The following is an 18,237-nucleotide window of genomic DNA, read 5'->3' on the forward strand; positions in this document are numbered from 1 at the left end:
TTGATGTATATATAGACACAGATATTTAGAGTGAAGTGCTTTTAAATGATTGAAAGTGCTTTTACAAAAGAAAATATTTTTGGATTCTAAAGTACGTGTGTGTTTATTGCATGAAACACTTCAAATGTTTTTCCATAATTAATTTGCATTTTTATTAAAGATGGTTAAAAAAAATATTTGCTCTAAAAGTATTTTTAGTCATGTAAAATTACTTTCCAAACGAACCTTAATTAATTACTGTCTTCGCATAGATATGAAGAATGTGCACCGCTAATCACACGAACTAAACTCCTAATTTCTGAATTAATTATTATGAAAACCATCAGATCGGTAAGTTAATCATTTGACTTGGACTGTTAAAGCTCAATCAAGCTCACCTAGGCTTAAAAATAGTTTAATTAAGCTTACATTCACCGACTTAATTGGAGAGCGGGATTTTGATAAATTAATATATCTGAACTAAATAAGTAATGTGCAAAAAAAAATTTGAAGCTCAAATCATCAAGAAGTTTATTTTTACACGTAAAGTCTCGTGTTTGTATCATTGATTCATTTCTAGTATCTTTTGGCAAAGAAATAATAATAATTAAGACACGAAAAGTACGTCTAAATGAGCATGCTTAAATCATAATATAAGGAGATAGTACTGACTCCAGACTACAAAGCATATGCTGAGAGACTAAAGAGTTATATCTTTCTTGGAGTCTCAAAAATTGAACTGTTTCTAAACACAATCTGAAAACAGCAGCCCACTGGAAACTGTGTTTGGAAGTTTACCATAAACAATTGATAATTAATTAAGAAATGTGGTTTGAGCACAGTCCGCGCTGTCCGTTCGATCGCAAGGTCATGTGCCTGCGAGATGCACGCTGAGCCCTAGGTCCTCTCGTCACTGGGTTAAATTCCCACCAAGCGTATATTATTTAACATTACACCTAAACTTTAATCATTTAATCAAGCAGCTGCATCGATCATTGCTGCTTGTTTCTTTCTGTGTGTTGATGTGTACGTACATATTTTTGTCATGTATATTTTTAGATACTTCAGGAGTTTGTTTTGGTGGACTCACATGGCAGTAAAATTTTTTAGCATCTAATCAATTAAACTCGCATGGAAGTCGATTGTTAATTTGCATTAGTTTTAATAAACTTCGGGACTTGTTGCTTCAAGTACAAGTAGCGAAAAGTTCGACTCCCATTTTTATTTTCAAGTTAAATTTGAATATTTGGGGAGTGTATTCAATTTGAAATTTGAGAGATTTTAATGGATTTATAAATTCATGAATTTTTATGGAGTTTAATTGATTTGTAGAGATTCCATGTAAAATTTTGATTCAATTCTCTAGAAAACTCTAGGAAAAATGTGAGATTTGTGAATGCTTAAAATATATTACGTCTAATTCCCTCTAATTCAACGTTTTCAAATTCTGATTGAATACACCTGGATGTTATAAATTTCTTTAAAATCCTAATTGAATACACCCATATTTCTAAGGATTTTAATAAAATATCTTAACATTCTGATTGAATATACATTGAATTTTAAATAATCACTTAAATTCCTAATTGAATTTAAGTGAATACACCCAAAATCCCTAGATTCATTAAAAAAATTAAAATCCTTCAAAATCCCGATTGAATACGCCCTATCTTATTCTTTTAGAGTTACCAAAACTTTCGTTTGTAAATCAAATTAGGGTTTAGGGTTTAAGTCTCATCAAACAATTACAAATAATGAAGGGTATTACCTGGCGTTTTCTTTAAAACTTAAGAAATGATTAGTTTACACTTCTATTTAATAAACTAACGTTTTCAATGTAACATGAAGAAAATTCTTCATGAAAAAAACATGAAATGAACTCAACTCATAAAAATTGATTCTTAATTTGCTTTTTACTAAAGTTCAAAACTTTTCGCCTTTTGACTCACGCTTTTCTTTTTGGACCTATCTTCTCTGCCCTCCCACTTTTCATACACTCTCATTCCTTCATATTTATACGGTCACGGTTAAGCCATGTCAACATTTTATATTATTATTGTTTTTTGTCTTATTATCTCTATAAAAAAAATCAATATAAAATATTGACGTGGCTTAACTGTGATCGCACAAAATAAGAAGAAATGAGAGTATATGGGAAGTAGGAGTGCAGAGAAGCTAGATTCTTTCTTTTTAGATGAAGTTCAAATCATAATTTATTTCTCTATGGTTATCGTCAAATCTTAGGTCTCATTATTCTAGCCATAAATCTAAAAAGTAAGTAGTTGTGACGGTTAATTTAGGCTCCCTGCTAACTTTTTTAAGAATTGTAACGAAAAATTCTTAGTACTGATCATTTTAACGAAAAATTACATTTTTAATTAAAAAGTCAATCATGGTAGTATTCATCTTACCCTTTATTTTGTCCTTATCGTTAAAACTCAAAGTTTTCAATTTTTTTTTTTTTTATAATTTTCTTAACTTTTTTTTCTGCAATGTAGTATATATGAACTTGAAATTACTCATAGAAGAAAAAAAACATGAAAGGAATTAAACTATAGTAACACAGTGTATATATATATACACCTCTATACCAGGGATATTTGAGTGCTTCTACATACTAGTGAATGCTATGTTGCAAGTCGAAACGTTGACCCTGCAGGAAGGAACCAATTTGTTATGAACATTTGTTTAATTTTAGAGATTTCTGATATGAGTAATGTCATTCAAATCATGTTTTTGTATCACATTTTCATACCAACTTAGGTGGCATTTGATGTGGACAACCACATCATTTGAATTAATCAGATTTTTAAATTTAGTTCATTATTTAATAAGCTAATAATTAAGAAAAACTAGTTAATTAAATGAATATTGTGGTATACGAGGAGTCTTTCTTATTCATTTCCTTAGGTTTTTCAAAATTTTCAAATGATGTGGCTGTCCACATCAGATGTCACCTACGGTGGTATAGAAATATGGTATAAAAACATGGTATGAATAGCATTACTTTTATGATATACAAAGGAAAGGATCAGGACCATCCAGGTTGATGGGCCAATAAGGTAAAGAGTCTTCTCAAGTTATATATATTTTTATAAACTTAATAATTTAGTTACCTTGGTTTACAAATTTTTTTTTTTTATGCATACTAAATAATTGGTCAACTTTCCAGTAGCCTTACAACTATTAAATGGACTGGATCATTACAAGCACGTGTCTGGGAAATCATGTTCGGTTTTGTCTATATATCTCTAAAAATATTGATCAAAATTTAAATTACTACAACATTGTTAGATCTTTATTCTCTCACTAAAGTTTGATTATATTTCTGCATCCATATATAAATACAACATTATTAGTTTGGTTATAGATGTACTATTTATGCTTGGTATATTAAAATTAAGATTCCACAGCAAGTGCGCTTGTGCATCACCAGAAGAGCAATGCCATCATCATCAAGATCATCAAATTAAAATCATTGGATACTTCTACTGCGATGTGTGTGTGTGTACTTAAATTGTTTAATGTGGTTCTCGATCGATGTGCTTCAGAATTAATTGTTGCATGAAAGGTTTTTCTATTTGTTTGTGATTTTCACACATCCTTAACTACTTTTCCCACATCACTTTCTATTTTTTAATACTTAATTGGTATCCTACTATTTAATCTTTCATATATACCCTTCCTACTTTTTGATAGTAATTAATGAAAGATTAAATAGGGAAGGGTATATATGGAAGATTAAATAGTAGGATACAAATTAAGTATTAAAAAATATGAAGGGGTGTGTGAAAATCACAACCCTTCTATTTTCATATAAGTGATATGTTGACAAGACTCGAACTCGGAACCTCAAGTGTAAATGAACGTTCTTAAACAACAGTATTACAAAAATAAAAATAAAAGAACGAACTACAAATACCACTAAAAAAATCCCATTCCGTAGTCATTTTATTATTCTTGTGGTGCTTATTCCGTATACTTTTTGGACTATCCAAACGGTTTATATTTTAGTATATCATTCATAGATCATTCTTACAAAAAATTTAGACAAATCCAAAATCACTAAGACATCTAATTGTAGTGAACAAAATAGACGAATACGGTTTTTCAAAGAAACATTATTATGACTACATCTAATCCAACAGTCCAAATGTTCCCTTTTTTTTCTTTTGTAGAAATGATATTTGAGAGATAACCTAAAAAATAGACAGTTGAAACGTTCAAATACAATGTAGAGTGAGATTTACAAAAAATCTTAAAATAAACTTGATTATTTTATAAGAAATTCTTCAGCGAAACGGGACTGACTGAAAAAATATATCAACATAACTCCGAAACTTTTAATACTGTGGCAGAATACACAATTGATTGCTTAACTTGGCAATATTGTTGCATCAACTAGCTAGGAGTGCTTCAGAATTAATTGTTGCATGGACAAGTTTTTCTATTTTCATATAAGCGATAAGTTGACAAGACTCGAACTCGGAACCTCGAGTGTAAATGAACGTTCTTAAACATTCGTTCTCCAACCCTATTACAAAAATAAAAATAAAAGAACGAACTACAAATACCACAAAAAAAATCCCCTTCCCTTGTAATTTTATTGTCCTTGTGGTGCTTATTCCGTAAACTTTTTGGACTATCCAAACGGTTTATATTTTAGTATACCATTCATAGATCATCCTTACACAAAATTAGACAAATCCAAAATCACTAAGACATCCAATTGTAGTTAATAAAATAGATAAATACAGTTTTTCAAAGAAACATTATTATGACTACTTTTAATCCAACAATCCAAATGTTCCCTTTTTTTGTAGAAATGATATTTGAGAGCTAACCTGAAAAATAGACGGTTGAAATTGTCACATTCCGAGCTCGACTCCACTGTAGCACGATATTATTTGCTTTGGGCCCCGACACCGCTCTCACAGTTTTTTTTTTCTGGGAACTCACACAAGAATTTCCCACCCATCCTGAGATTGCTCTCGCGCAAACTCGCTTAACTTCGGAGTTTCGATGAACTCCAAAGCCAGTGAGCTCTCAAAAGGCCTCGTGCTAGATGGAGATGAGAATATACATAGAAGGCTTACAGAATCCACTCTCTTGGGTGATGTGGGATGTAACTCCAAAGTTAAGCGAGTTCCCAAAATGCCTCGTGCTAGGCAAAGATGAGAATATACATATAAGGCATCCACTCCCCTGGGCAATGTAGGATGTAACAGAAACATTCAAATACAACGTAGAGTGAGACATACAAAAAATCCTAAAATAAACTTGATTATTTTATTAGAAATTCTTCAACGAAATGGGACTGACTGGAAAAATATATCAACATAACTCCGAAACTTTTAACACTGTAGCAGAATACACAATTGGTTGCTTAACTTGGCAATATTGTTGCATCAACTAGCTAGGATCAGAGCGTGTAGTGATCTCAACACAAACTTTATTATAAAATACGACTTACCAATTAGCATATATAACATAAAAGAAGTCATGAATCACTATGCCCAGGTCGGCGTAACGCTTTGGCTCCAGTGACGACACGTGGCGCCATATCACCTTGCTAGGGCAAAGAACATGGTGTGTTCATCACTTTGACTGGTCAACACTTAAGACCGCTCATCACGTAGCCCACTTTTGGTTGTTCCTCAATCTCACACACACGCAGTACACAAGATACACACAAGACACAACACTAATCCAGCACACTTATTTTCTTTCTTTATATAAGGTTTTATTCTAAACAGTCTCCTTGTAATTAACATTGTAAGCTTGTAACCATACAATTTAAGTCTATTTAATTTTAAGGAGATGTTAACAACACTTTAAAAAGCTCATTTTCTACTTCTAAATTTTTTTTTTAAGATAAAAAATTTAGAATGCACAATAACTTTTTTGAATCGACAACCTATAACTTTATTCAATTCTCTTGAAATTCTTGTATTTACAAAATATAGACCTATATCTCTCTCTTTTTTAAATTTATCTCCCAAACATAGTTACATCCGAAAAGACAAAAGAAAATTCACCAAAGACATCCAAACCACCCCACGTGACAATCACATTGAAACATATCTTCCGAAGGACAATTTGGAAATTGCAAAATACAAGGCAGAGACATCAATTATGGCGTCTCTCTAGCAACTTGACTTCATATTCTCTCTCTCTCTCTCTCTCTCTTTCTCTCCTCTTCAAAACCCTATATAAATACAGACTTAGCCCACCCCTTTCTCTCATGCAATTGTCTTCAACATTACCCAACATCCCACAGCTTCTGTTTTTGCTCTCTCTCTCTCTCTCTCTCTCTCTCTCTCTATAAAATACCAGAAACTTAGCTCCATAACTTGTCTTCAACACTTATTCTCTTTCTACACTTTCTAAGTTGAATATCCACCTTGTGATTCTCTGTGACATTCATGCACTTAGAAGTTCTGACACTTATAACTCCTTCCCATTTGTCCCTTTGAGTTAACATTAGTTTTCAGCTCGATTTTTTAGTATTTTACAGTTCGCCAATACGTCAAATTAACATTACCAACTCACACACTTCGCAATGTCTAGCCGAAGGTCAAGATCTGGGCAATCCGGTGGTTCAAGAATCTCCGACGATCAGATTAATGATCTTGTTTCCAAGTTGCAACAGCTTCTTCCTGAGATTCGCAATAGTAGACGTTCTGGCAAGGTACATACATCTATCTATTTCATTAACTATAAGTACTTTTCATACTGTTTTCGCTTAGGTTTTGGCTTCTCTTTCATATGAGATCACTATATATAAGAGGAAAAACAAATATAATAAGAATTTTTTGGGCTTTCCTTGCTCTATAGTATCCAAAGATAAGCAAAGAAGGTTAAACTGAATACAAATATTTTTTTATATATATGGGTCTTGTAACCGCTACAATACTTTATTTAGCTCCCATCTTACCATTTGATCAAGATATGAGGTAGAAAATTTATTTTAAGCTATTAGGTATCCTATTTGTGTAGAGTGATGGGTAAGAATAGGCTAGGTCTGTAGTTCAAACCCTTTCGGTTAACAAAAGAAAAGGGTAGAGATTTGATTGTGGGGTACGTTTCATATATACTACTCTATCAATATATAATTCTCTATAAATTCTTCTTAATGAATCACTCTTTCCTGAAGAATATAGATATACATACATACATACATACATATATTATATATATACACACACACACACACACATTCATATACATATACATATATATATATATATATCCGGGCAAAATTATTTTCCTACTTTGGAAGTTGAATTGAGTTAATCAGTTAATCTATAGTTTACAGTGCTAATTCAAGTTACTAGAATGTGATATATCATGCTAATCAAAGTGAATTACATATGCCCACAGGTTTCAGCATCCACACTGCTACAGGAAACGTGCAACTACATTAGAAACTTGCACAGAGAGGTGGACGATCTAAGTGAGCGGCTGTCCGAGTTATTGGCAACAACTGACACTGCCCAAGCTGCTGTAATCAGGAGCTTACTTTCGCAGTAGAAGGAATTAAGGAGACTATGATTAACTCATCAGCAGAGTATCGTTGTCACCAGTTTATGTAATAGGCATCGTTTTTCTTCTCTGATCTGGGCCATAACTATCTTTCTAGGGTTTTTGTTCAGTAGATTTATGAACTATATGATGGTCTAGAAAATCCTTTTGCAAAGCTGTAGTAATGTGTTATGGAGTTGATATGATAAATGGACTTGATCAGTTCTCTTATCTAGAGTTTCTCATCTTCTAGTTCATGTGGATATTACTTGGCAGGCATGCTCACTCTATATTTCACACCTTTTTTTTTTTTTTTTTTCCCAATTCTGAAATGGATATGTTGTGTGCCTTCTTAGTTCGACAATAAGCTAAAAAAAGTAGCATTTGCAATCGAACTAATTAATAAGCTAAAAAAAGTAGCATTTGAATATGGTGTGATAGTGAGTCTGCTTAAATGTGGTCAGAGAGATACTGAAATGCCTTTGTGAGTCTTTTCGGTCCCCAAAAATGGTGGATAACTGTGACTTGCCAACAGTTGTCCTCCTTTTTAAAATGAAGAAAAAAAAATCGAACTAATTAATTAATAGAAACATAAACTAAATCGTTTGAATACATTCTGAAGGAAAATCATTTTTGCATACTATTTTTCTCTTTTTTGCTTATTTTATTTATTTATATCATTTGATTCTCCTTTACTTTATCTAATTCAAAATTATAATTAAATATAAATGTGCATGAAAAAAATTGAAAATCAATTTTCCAGTCTGAACTCTTCCAGTTTATAGAAAATGTTATGCAGCTATATATACGTAGGCAAATTGGATGGTAAATTAAGTCCTTTTTATTTTTTTAATTGGAACAGGGTATGGGTGCAACTTCTGGCCATCCACTCATGAAAACAAGTAAAAAAAGCTGCAAGAGATAAGCAAGCAACATTTGACTTTTTCTTCTACTAACGATATAGTACTGGTAATGCACTAGCCAGATAACATACATATATGTGTGTGTGTATGGACTGATCCAATATCCAGAACTTGTTTATACATCATGGAACCAAAATAACTAAGTAGCTAGTTTAGAGAGAGAGAGAGAGAGAGAGAGAATGAGAGAGCTACATTATTGAATTTGTGTGGGTGATAATCTATATTTTAATCCTCTTAGTTTGATCATTTACATTGATAGTATCCAGTGTTATGCAAACTAATATGATTATGCTATGTGATTAAGCGAAATAATTTATGAACAATAAAGTAAAACACCACACACAAACACAAAGAATATAGTGAGGTTTGGTGAACTTTGCTACTCCTTGTGTGATTCTCTAGAGAAATCACCAGCATTATGGAGAATAACAACTTGGTTACAAGGACTTATTGAAAACCCTTATGCTAAACCCACAAAACCTTGCTTTAGATCTCTCTCTCTCTCTCTTGGCTCTTTATCCTTGTATTGTCTATGTTGTTCGTATGAATAAACATCTCTAAACAAGCCTATTTATAGTACACAGACTAATGGTTACATGTCTTACAAGTATAGGATTCTTATATCCTTTTAGGATAGAAAAGGCTAACTTATTTCTTAACCCTAAATTGATTGGACTTACTGAGAAACCTGTGCACATTCCTTTTCTCCTTTCTCAACACCAATTGGAAACCTAAACTTCATTAGTCTTGGTATTTTGATGAGCCAAATCACAACAAATAATGACGTGACCAATGTTGGTATTTTGATGGGCTACTCCCTGTATTGCCAATTGGTTTTATGATGGAACCTCAACTTTCTTCATGGTATCAGAGTCAGGTTGTCTCAAGTGTAAAGCCAAACAGTCACATGCGCTTCACGTCACGTCGTTGTGTTGTCCACGTGTTAGGCTTGAAAATTTGCCACACGTGAGGGGGTGCGTTGAGAGTGAATCTCACATTGATGGGAGGAGGAGCCTTGCATGAGCTTATAAGTAAGTTGGGTTACTCCCCATATTGCCAATTGGTTTAATGGTGGAACCTCAACCTTCTTCAACCAACATGTATCCACAAGCTTGGAGGTCGTGATGACAACAATTATACATTAATATATAAGAGGTATCTCACCATACATTTATGATAAACTAATCCCTTCCTTATACAGCCATGACACTACATGAGACATGAACGTACTTTTGGCTCTTAGGTCAAAGGATACGCAAAAGCAAAGTTGATTACCCAAAGAAATGTATCCGTGAGAGTTCAAACTCAAGTTAAAGGGTTCCAAACCTTTGCTTGCTTTCCACTAGACCAACCACATAAGCACATAAGGCTAATGGCATATATACCTTAAATGATTTCTTTCATGCCATTTGAGTGTGTCAGTATTTTACTCACTCTATCTACAAGTTAATAATCTCTCTAAAGTGGTTACTAATATTATTAATTTATATGTTATAATATAAGTAATGATATGATAATTGATGGACATAGAGTGTGTTTTCAGTTATAAATCAATATACATACTTTAAAATATAAACAAAACAATAATATTACGTGACTTTAGAATATAAATGAAACAATAATCTTATGTGAAAGTACAACGATGATAAAAGAAATTAATCAAACATTGGCTGGTTGTTGTAGTACGATAGCTTGTAAATATCTTTTATTAATATAGATCTTGATGGTTCGTTAATCACGCCGGTGACTCAGGTTAAGTCCCAAACAAGTCACAACGTACGAAATATACATTGTAAAACATGGTGGAATATTAGTTTGCATATGGCCAGTTGTTACACATGAGCTTTGGCTCAGGTGTTTCACGTATGTATGATAGCTTGGTTTTCCCTTCATATTTGGAGAGGCTAAAATTAATTAGGATGTATGAACCGTGGTGATTGTGCAATTTGAACGCTAAACCCTACATGTTACATTATGATATATATCCATCACCACACAATTCTCTGCATGATGTGCTCTGAAATATGATTATGAGTCTGAGCTTGCTTGGAAGTGCTTTTAAAATTACTGAATGCGTTTGTGGAACCAATTCTTAGTAAGTGCTATTAGAACCATTTTTTTTAAACGCTTTTAGTCATTTTAAAATTACTTCCAAACGAGCTATCTATCATGTGCGTCAGTTGAAAGATTATACATGTATATGCTTTTCTTGCCTGAGATGAAACCATGTACGCGAAGTTTTTTTTTTTTTTTTTTTTAATACCGATCAAGGGTTGAAAGTTGTCGTGTACAACTGTCACAAACTCTATACAACTATTATTCGTCATCGTCATCTATATGTAGAAGTTGCGGGTAAACTCTTAAACGCTTAGAAAGTATATATTCTACGTCGACGGGCCACGCTAGGTTTATATATAGGGTCGTAGATATGGAATCCCTTTTCGGTTTTTGTCAAATTCATACGAGGGTATGAGCAACCCTTTCTTGACCTATAACATAGAACACAGTTATAACTTTTGTTGTGTGTAAGAATCAATAAGGAAACGTTAGTAAACTTATTTGTGTAATATACTTTTAATTATATTGAAATACATTTTTTTAACCGAAGCGATAACAATAATTCATTAATAGAAAACACAAATACAATATGGTAGCTATGGTTACAAGAAGGGTGCCAACTAGGTGCATGTTCTGCAGTGACCAAATTTTTGACCCGCAGAGAACAAAACACGTCAAACAATAGTTATAAATCCCCTACACGGCCACCACAACCAACACACAAGAGCCACATTAGTTCGAATATGCCACAATAGATCAATGGTGAAAGATTCGATCACGAGGATCACACAAAGCCAAATTGCAAAAAAGTAAGGCCACACAAACTCCATTAATAGATTCATAATTTATTTCATACTGTTTGACCAAAACTTATTGATTTATTAGTCACCATTTTTACAGTTTAGTGGTAGTCTCTGTTTCTCCTGCTTCGGTTGGCTCAAACAAAGACAAGTTTGTCATACCATTAACTTGGTCTGCCCAAATTACAACTTGGCTCAAACAACCTCGAGATCTCAAGTTTTTTTTTTCGATCAATAAAAGTCTGAAGTTTGAATTTACACATATAATAAATTTGATACCTAATTATGTTTCAGCCGTTTTGTAGCCCAAAAACGTCATCGCACTTGCCGTTGCATGTGAAAAAAAACATTATTTATTTAAAAAAAGCAAGGAGCCTTGGGCCTGAGGCTTGTATTGTTGGGCTTCTTTGCCATTTCATATGCTCATTGGGTTGGGCACTTGAGTTTCGGTTTTGTAATGAAAGCTCAAATCTTAGGCCCAACTGAGCATCCCGCTCTATGGCTCGAAACGACGTCGTGGCCTTATGAACGTCCGTTGACAAAAAAGACAGTACCCCAGGAAGAAGAAGAATTTGAGAGCACATCACCAACGAAGGAGGTTTTACAATTTCCATGCCATAAGCTTTCTGCAAGATCAACCAAAATTCCTCAGGTACGATCCCAATTCTCTTAAATCCCATTCAATTTATTCCCAATTACTTAATTGTATTTAGTTTGTGCTAATTACTGATTAATTAGTTAATTTCAAGAAGAATTTCGTGATTTCATATGCAAACCCTTTTGTTTTTAATTTTATATTTAATTTTTGGAGGTTTTCTGCAGGTTTTGTGAAGTGGGTTTTGATTAGTGGCGAGAGTGAGTGAGGATGGTGTTGGTGTTGGCCTTGGGGGATTTGCACATACCCCACAGGGCACCTGATCTGCCTGCAAAGTTCAAGTCCATGCTTGTTCCTGGCAAGATCCAGCACATCATTTGCACTGGAAATCTTTGTATCAAAGTATGTTTCTTTCTGGGATTCTGTGAATCCCTCATTGATTTTCTTCAATTTTGGCTATTGGGTCTTGATCCCATTTCGACGTGATCTTTGGGTTATTTTTGCTGTGTTTTCTCTTGTTTGGTTGCCCAGAAAGTAATATCTTGCATATAGGAAAGGCATTATGAATGTGGCTTATTGTCGAACTTTTGCGCATGTTGCTGTATAGACTTGGATTGAGAGTGATTTCCTGAAAACAATGTCATTTGGATACGACTGACTATAGGAAATAGTGTGCGTCCACCCATGTGTATATTTATTTTGAACGCGAAGAATTTCTTGTTACCGACTGCTTCATTGGTTAATGTCTGCATATACCCTGTTGCTATTGCTAAGATTTCTGGATAGAACTTTCATTTCGTTAATTTGTACATATACTCTGACATCTATTACTTTGCCAGTTATTTCTAATCTGTCTTATGTTTGTCATCGTATCTGCTTGGTCTCCAAGTATGTAACGGCTCATGCAATGGCTAATAATCTACTTTTAGTTCCTGCAGCACTACTACTATTTTGGTTGTACATTATTAAGTTTCTTAAGGTCACAATTATTTTGGTCGTACATTATGCCACTTCTAAGCATTTGCTACTAAATTTCAGGAAGTTCATGACTACTTGAAGACACTTTGTCCCGACTTGCATATTACTCGAGGTGAGTATGATGAAGAGACAAAATACCCAGAGACCAAAACACTAACCATTGGTCAGTTCAAGCTAGGGCTGTGTCATGGCCACCAGGTTTGCTTCCTCATTATCTCTTCACTTAATTTATCTATATTAAACCAAGTATGTTTAATATCTCAAGACATTGCATTTGACCTGTCACCAAGCGGATGATACATTACTTCTCCATGAACTGTCATTTTTAATATTACTTCTACACCAAGTCTTTTCCGGTTGTTTGGATCAAATACTTATGCTGATTTACCAATCCCTTAAACTCAGGACACGTTTCCTGTTATAATATAAGCTTACGATGTCACGTCATCATGTGCCCATTTGTGACTCACAATGCCTTCAGCATGAAACATATCACTCTTTCTTGCCGTAGGAAAAAATAAGAATAAGTAATACTTGAAAGGTGTTCTATGATCATTTCGAAGAGATAAATTGCATTAGTTTATCTGTTTATTCCACCTAGAGAAGTTCCATCAAGAGTAGCAAAATGTAACTTCAGCTCCTGAAAGATTCTGAGTTTGTACCTCTTTTGAAGAGAAATAGGTGTACAACTACCATATCTTTTTCCTTTTGTAGCCAAAACAGTTGGTGCCTTTGTGATGAATAGAAGTATTTCATGCGGTTATTTGGAATGAGGCAATTATATACACTACTACAATGGTGTTTACATTTGGCACATCGCATTCTTTTTAAATTTGAATGTCATCGGAGAAAGCTGTGTCAATTTTTCCTTTCCTTGCATATCTTCATATTTCACCCAACGATAATGAAGTTGTAACTTGATTTGATGTTCTGTAGGTTATTCCATGGGGAGACCTAGACTCACTAGCCATGCTTCAGAGGCAGTTGGATGTAGACATCCTTGTGACAGGCCACACCCATCAGTTCACAGCGTACAAACATGAAGGAGGTGTCGTTATAAACCCAGGGTCTGCCAGCGGCGCTTATAGTAGCATCACCTATGATGTCAACCCAAGCTTTGTCCTCATGGACATTGATGGTCTTCGTGTGGTTGTTTATGTCTACGAACTCATTGATGGAGAGGTTAAGGTTGACAAGATTGATTTCAAGAAGACAACCGCCGCTACCCACTCCGCTCATTGAACTCAAATTTCATGTACTGTTTTGTTGTAGACTTTGGATATGTGTTCTGTGTTTGTATTTGTGTCAAATGGTGCAAATTCTGGTTTTATAGTGATTGAGCTTTCCCAACAAAGATTTGATAAACTTGTAACTTGTTTGCTTGTATGCCAGACCTCGTTGGGGATACAAACATCCTTGTTTATGAGAATCTGGTACATAAACAAGATTTTAACCTAAAAAGGCTACCTACATTTTACACCCTCCATGTTTTGTGTCATTTCAAAATGGGTCAAGCTTCATTAGATTTGATGACATGGTGAGCATGAAATTCGTAATTGCGATGACATGTAAGCTACATTTTTGCCGTACTGACAAATAAACTCATCAACTTAATGATATTTTACGTACAAATATGCGAAAGGTCTAAGTTTATACTGTTTCACAACCTTCGGGACAATGTGAGAAAATTGAAACCTCAAGACCCAGTTTAAAAATCACCTTAAACCTTGAGAGTGTAAAATGTAGTTAACCCAATTTTCTTTAATATGATAAATCCACAAACGAAACTATTACAAACTTCTAATAAAAAAACATAATTGAATCGATCACCAACAATATTGTTTATCATAAATGATAGATCTCAAGTTCGATGGACATTGAACATTGAATAGACAATAAAGGGTACCAAAAACCCTTTATGCACTACTTTCTAAAACCCAACCAGCTTGAAACTCAACTACTTAAAAAGGTTCCCCAATATTTTGAATGCCCCACATTTATCCATATGTCTCCCAAACCCTCCATCATCAAATCAAACTGCAACCCTTTTGATGAAATAACATCTCTCTTGCAAAAATGCAAACACAAAGACCATCTCCATCAAATCCATGCACGCATCGTGACCACAGGCCTCGTCCGCAAGCCTTCTGTAGCAAGCAAACTTGTTGCATCTCTTGCCTCCATTCCACTCCCCGCCACAAACTCAGCCGCCCGCTCGATCGCCGACGGAGTCAAGGGTCTCGATTCCTACACCTGGAACACCATCATCAGAGGTCACTTGGCGGGGAATCAACCAAAAGAAGCGCTTTTGGTTTATTCCCATGTCAGAGGGAAGGGTCTGGAGGTGGATAGTTATACCCTTCAGTTTGCTATCAAGGCCTGCCGCCTGATGCCATTGGTTCTTGAAGGGAAGCAGTTACATAACCAGATTTTGAAACTGGGTTTTGGCTCTGAGATCATAATTCAAACTTCCCTTGTGAATATGTATGGTTTTTTCGGTGAGCTTGAATGTATGCAGCAAGTGTTTGATGAAACGCCTCAGAGAGATTTAGTCATGTGGAATTCAGTTGTTGCTGCATATTCTCAGCACAATTTCCCTTACATGGCACTTGCAGTTGCAAGTGCCATGGCCGGTGAAGGTTTGAGACTAAATGGGTCGAGTGTCGTTAGCTTGCTTTCCGCTTGCTCGTTTTTGAAGGCGATAAGGAAAGGGAAGGAAGTTCATGGCTATGTGATTAGAGGACAGCTTGTCGATAATCATGATGTTTTTGTTTACAATGCTTTGATTAGTATGTATTCAAGATGCGGGGTTTTATCAAGTGCTCGTCGGATATTTCAAACGATGCCTATGAAAAATGTGGTTTCTTGGACTTCTATGATCAACTGTTATAGCGATAACGATCATCTGAAGGAGGCATTCTGGTTGTTTGAACAGATGGAGTCTGAGAAAATAAAACCAGATGAGATTACCATTTTGGGAGTTATTTCAATGTCCTCAAAGTTTCGAAGCTTCAAGATCGCGGAGTGGATTGACCGTTATGTCGAGAGAAATGGGTTTAGAAGTACAGGGAGCATTGCAATGTTAAATGCACTAATGGACATGCATGCCAAATGCGGGAACATCAAGAAAGCTTGTGAAATTTTTTATGGCATGGAACAGAAATCGTTAATGTCTTGGACAACCATCATACATGGACTAGCGATGCACAGCGATGGAAAGCAATCCCTGGCTATGTTCTCTCAGATGCAAAGAGAAGGGTGTAAACCAGATGCGGTTGTATTCCTCAACGTATTGTCTACCTGCAGCCACGCAGGAATGGTGGACGAGGCGCGAAATTGTTTCAATTCAATGGTAAACGATTACCACATGAAACCGTGGATGGAGCACTACGGTTGCATGGTTGATCTACTATGTAGAGCTGGATTGGTGAGTGAGGCATTTGAGTTTGTTCAGACCATGCCGTATAAACCAGATACGATGATATGGCGAATGCTGCTCGGGGCATGTCAAGGCCAAGGAGATGGTAGTTTAGCAAGACGGATTATGAGCCAGTTACGTGAGATAGGGCCGAAAAACAGCAGAGACTACGGACTGCTATCAAATTTGTATGCCGCCATGGATGAATGGGACAATGTGAAGGAGATAAGAAGGGAGATGAAGGAGAAGGGAGTAATAAAAGAGGATCCTGGGAGCAGTTCAATTGAGGTTTATTAAGAAAATGCACATGAAAATTTGACTTATCAAATTTCATTTTTTTTAATATAAGCAATATTGAGGGATGAAATTCAAACTTAAAACCTCGATCAGTTGATCAAAGATGCTAGGGTTGGCAGAAAAATTTAAAAGCACCTTTGAGTTGTAGAAGTGTTTTTTATAGGGAATTCTAATAAAAATTTCTACATGTTTATAATAAAAGCACTTATTAGCAGAAGTGCTTCCTACATAAGCATTCTTGACAATGCATATTTTGATTCCAAATTTAATGCTAACTTTGACTAGTTCCTGCAAATTGAAGTATGAGAAGGACATAACAGTCATAACGATACTAATAGCACTGTTTTGCCCTAACTTCAAAGTTCAAAAGTCATTCATTTCCTTAAAAATGGTCGGAGTTGTAAAAGTGAATCCTGAAGAAACACTTATTATTTGCTTGCTTGAATTTTTAATAAAAATTTCTACATGTGTAAAAATAAACGCACTTTTAACGTAAGCACTTACGAGAAGAAGTGCTTCATGCGTAAGTAATTCCATACAGAACATATCTTGATTTAGGGTTCCAAGATTTGAGTAGTTAAACCAAATTCAAGTATGAGAAGGACGTAACATTCATATCGATACTAATAGCATTGTTTTGACTTAACTTCAAAGTCACTCCCTTCCTTATACCAAAAAGGCCTCGCAAGCCAAATCCAAACCAAATTACTTAAAAGTACAGAAAATATAAATAATACCAGGCCTTTGTAAATCTAGTCCCAAACTAAGCTTTTCTCTAAATTTTCTTCCTTTATCCCCTCTACTTTTCTCAGCTTCTTGTTCTTATTCTTCAAAGATGTCAAGGAACGGAGTCTTTGTCAGCTGTGAAGTATGGCAGGAAAGCAGTGAACTCGCCGACGTCGGTTCCTCGACAAAACCCGAGTTCTTGATCGATATGTATGCTCAATATTCAAGGTACCCTCCAAGCTTCCACGAGTTCAAGGAGCAATGCCACATTCTAACAGAGAGCATAACATCCTGGTCTGTGATATCCAACATGCTTTCGCAGGCGTCGGTTCCCTACCACGTTCAGCCGTCCATGATCCAGGTGATTTCTAGTCGCGCTCGTGAAATCGCCAGTCATCCAGAGAATATGAACCGCAAGACTATTCGGATGGTAGTGCATCTTACAATTGGTGATTATATGTTGCAGTTTGTGCGGACAAAAAATATGTCGATTGAGGAGTTGGAGAGAGTCAAAATCGAAGGCTGCGGGAAGCAATGTGTTATATGTTTGGAAGAGATGCAGTGTGGTTCTGAAGCCATTCGCACGCCTTGCTCGCACGAGTATCACGAGAGTTGCATAGTGAAATGGCTGAAGATGAGTCTCCTCTGCCCGCTGTGCCGGTTTGAGATGTCTGCCAATCCTCATGACAAATTATTTGTAGCTAGTTTTTAGAAATTCTTTGTACAAAAATGTGATCAAACTCTTACCAGATTATTAAACGGCAGATTACGTCCTTGATGCGTATAAAATTTTGCACTGCTGCGAAACGTAATATGCTTTTCTTGGTTCTCTTTCTTAATCCTTTTCTTTTAGTACAAGTTGTTAAGAAAGTTTGGTGTCAAATTTTCTGGCTGAGTTTTCGTACCAGACAATTTGGTGCATGGTTGGTACCTTTCCCC

At 35.2% G+C, this 18,237-nt stretch overlaps 4 protein-coding genes across 4 annotated transcripts; all 4 read left to right on the top strand.

The window, feature by feature from the left end:
• Positions 1-6,239: 6,239 nt before the first annotated feature.
• LOC125479038 (transcription factor PRE3-like) lies at positions 6,240-8,090 on the top strand. The gene is made up of 2 exons (XM_048588049.1): positions 6,240-6,670; positions 7,363-8,090. Exons 1-2 carry the CDS (start codon positions 6,542-6,544, stop codon positions 7,510-7,512), a joined length of 279 nt encoding a protein of 92 aa, XP_048444006.1. The 5' UTR covers positions 6,240-6,541; the 3' UTR covers positions 7,513-8,090.
• A 3,705-nt stretch (positions 8,091-11,795) lies between these two features.
• On the top strand, positions 11,796-14,211 carry LOC103958743 (vacuolar protein sorting-associated protein 29). Its single transcript, XM_009371051.3, has 4 exons — positions 11,796-11,936; positions 12,107-12,281; positions 12,918-13,055; positions 13,794-14,211. The coding sequence occupies exons 2-4, from the start codon at positions 12,150-12,152 to the stop codon at positions 14,097-14,099; spliced, it is 576 nt and encodes a 191-aa protein (XP_009369326.2). The 5' UTR covers positions 11,796-11,936; positions 12,107-12,149; the 3' UTR covers positions 14,100-14,211.
• A 651-nt stretch (positions 14,212-14,862) lies between these two features.
• Positions 14,863-16,572, top strand: LOC125478980 (pentatricopeptide repeat-containing protein At1g08070, chloroplastic-like). Its single transcript, XM_048587926.1, has one exon. It carries the CDS (start codon positions 14,863-14,865, stop codon positions 16,570-16,572), a length of 1,710 nt encoding a protein of 569 aa, XP_048443883.1.
• A 707-nt stretch (positions 16,573-17,279) lies between these two features.
• On the top strand, positions 17,280-18,152 carry LOC125478863 (E3 ubiquitin-protein ligase RNF43-like). The gene has a single exon (XM_048587569.1). The coding sequence runs from the start codon at positions 17,408-17,410 to the stop codon at positions 18,008-18,010; it is 603 nt and encodes a 200-aa protein (XP_048443526.1). The 5' UTR covers positions 17,280-17,407; the 3' UTR covers positions 18,011-18,152.
• The last annotated feature ends 85 nt before the right edge of the window (positions 18,153-18,237 follow it).

The sequence above is a fragment of a genome, unplaced genomic scaffold (genome assembly GCF_019419815.1).
Source record: "Pyrus x bretschneideri cultivar Hongxiangsu unplaced genomic scaffold, Pyrus_bretschneideri_v1 Contig27, whole genome shotgun sequence".
Classification (NCBI taxonomy): domain Eukaryota; kingdom Viridiplantae; phylum Streptophyta; class Magnoliopsida; order Rosales; family Rosaceae; genus Pyrus; species Pyrus x bretschneideri.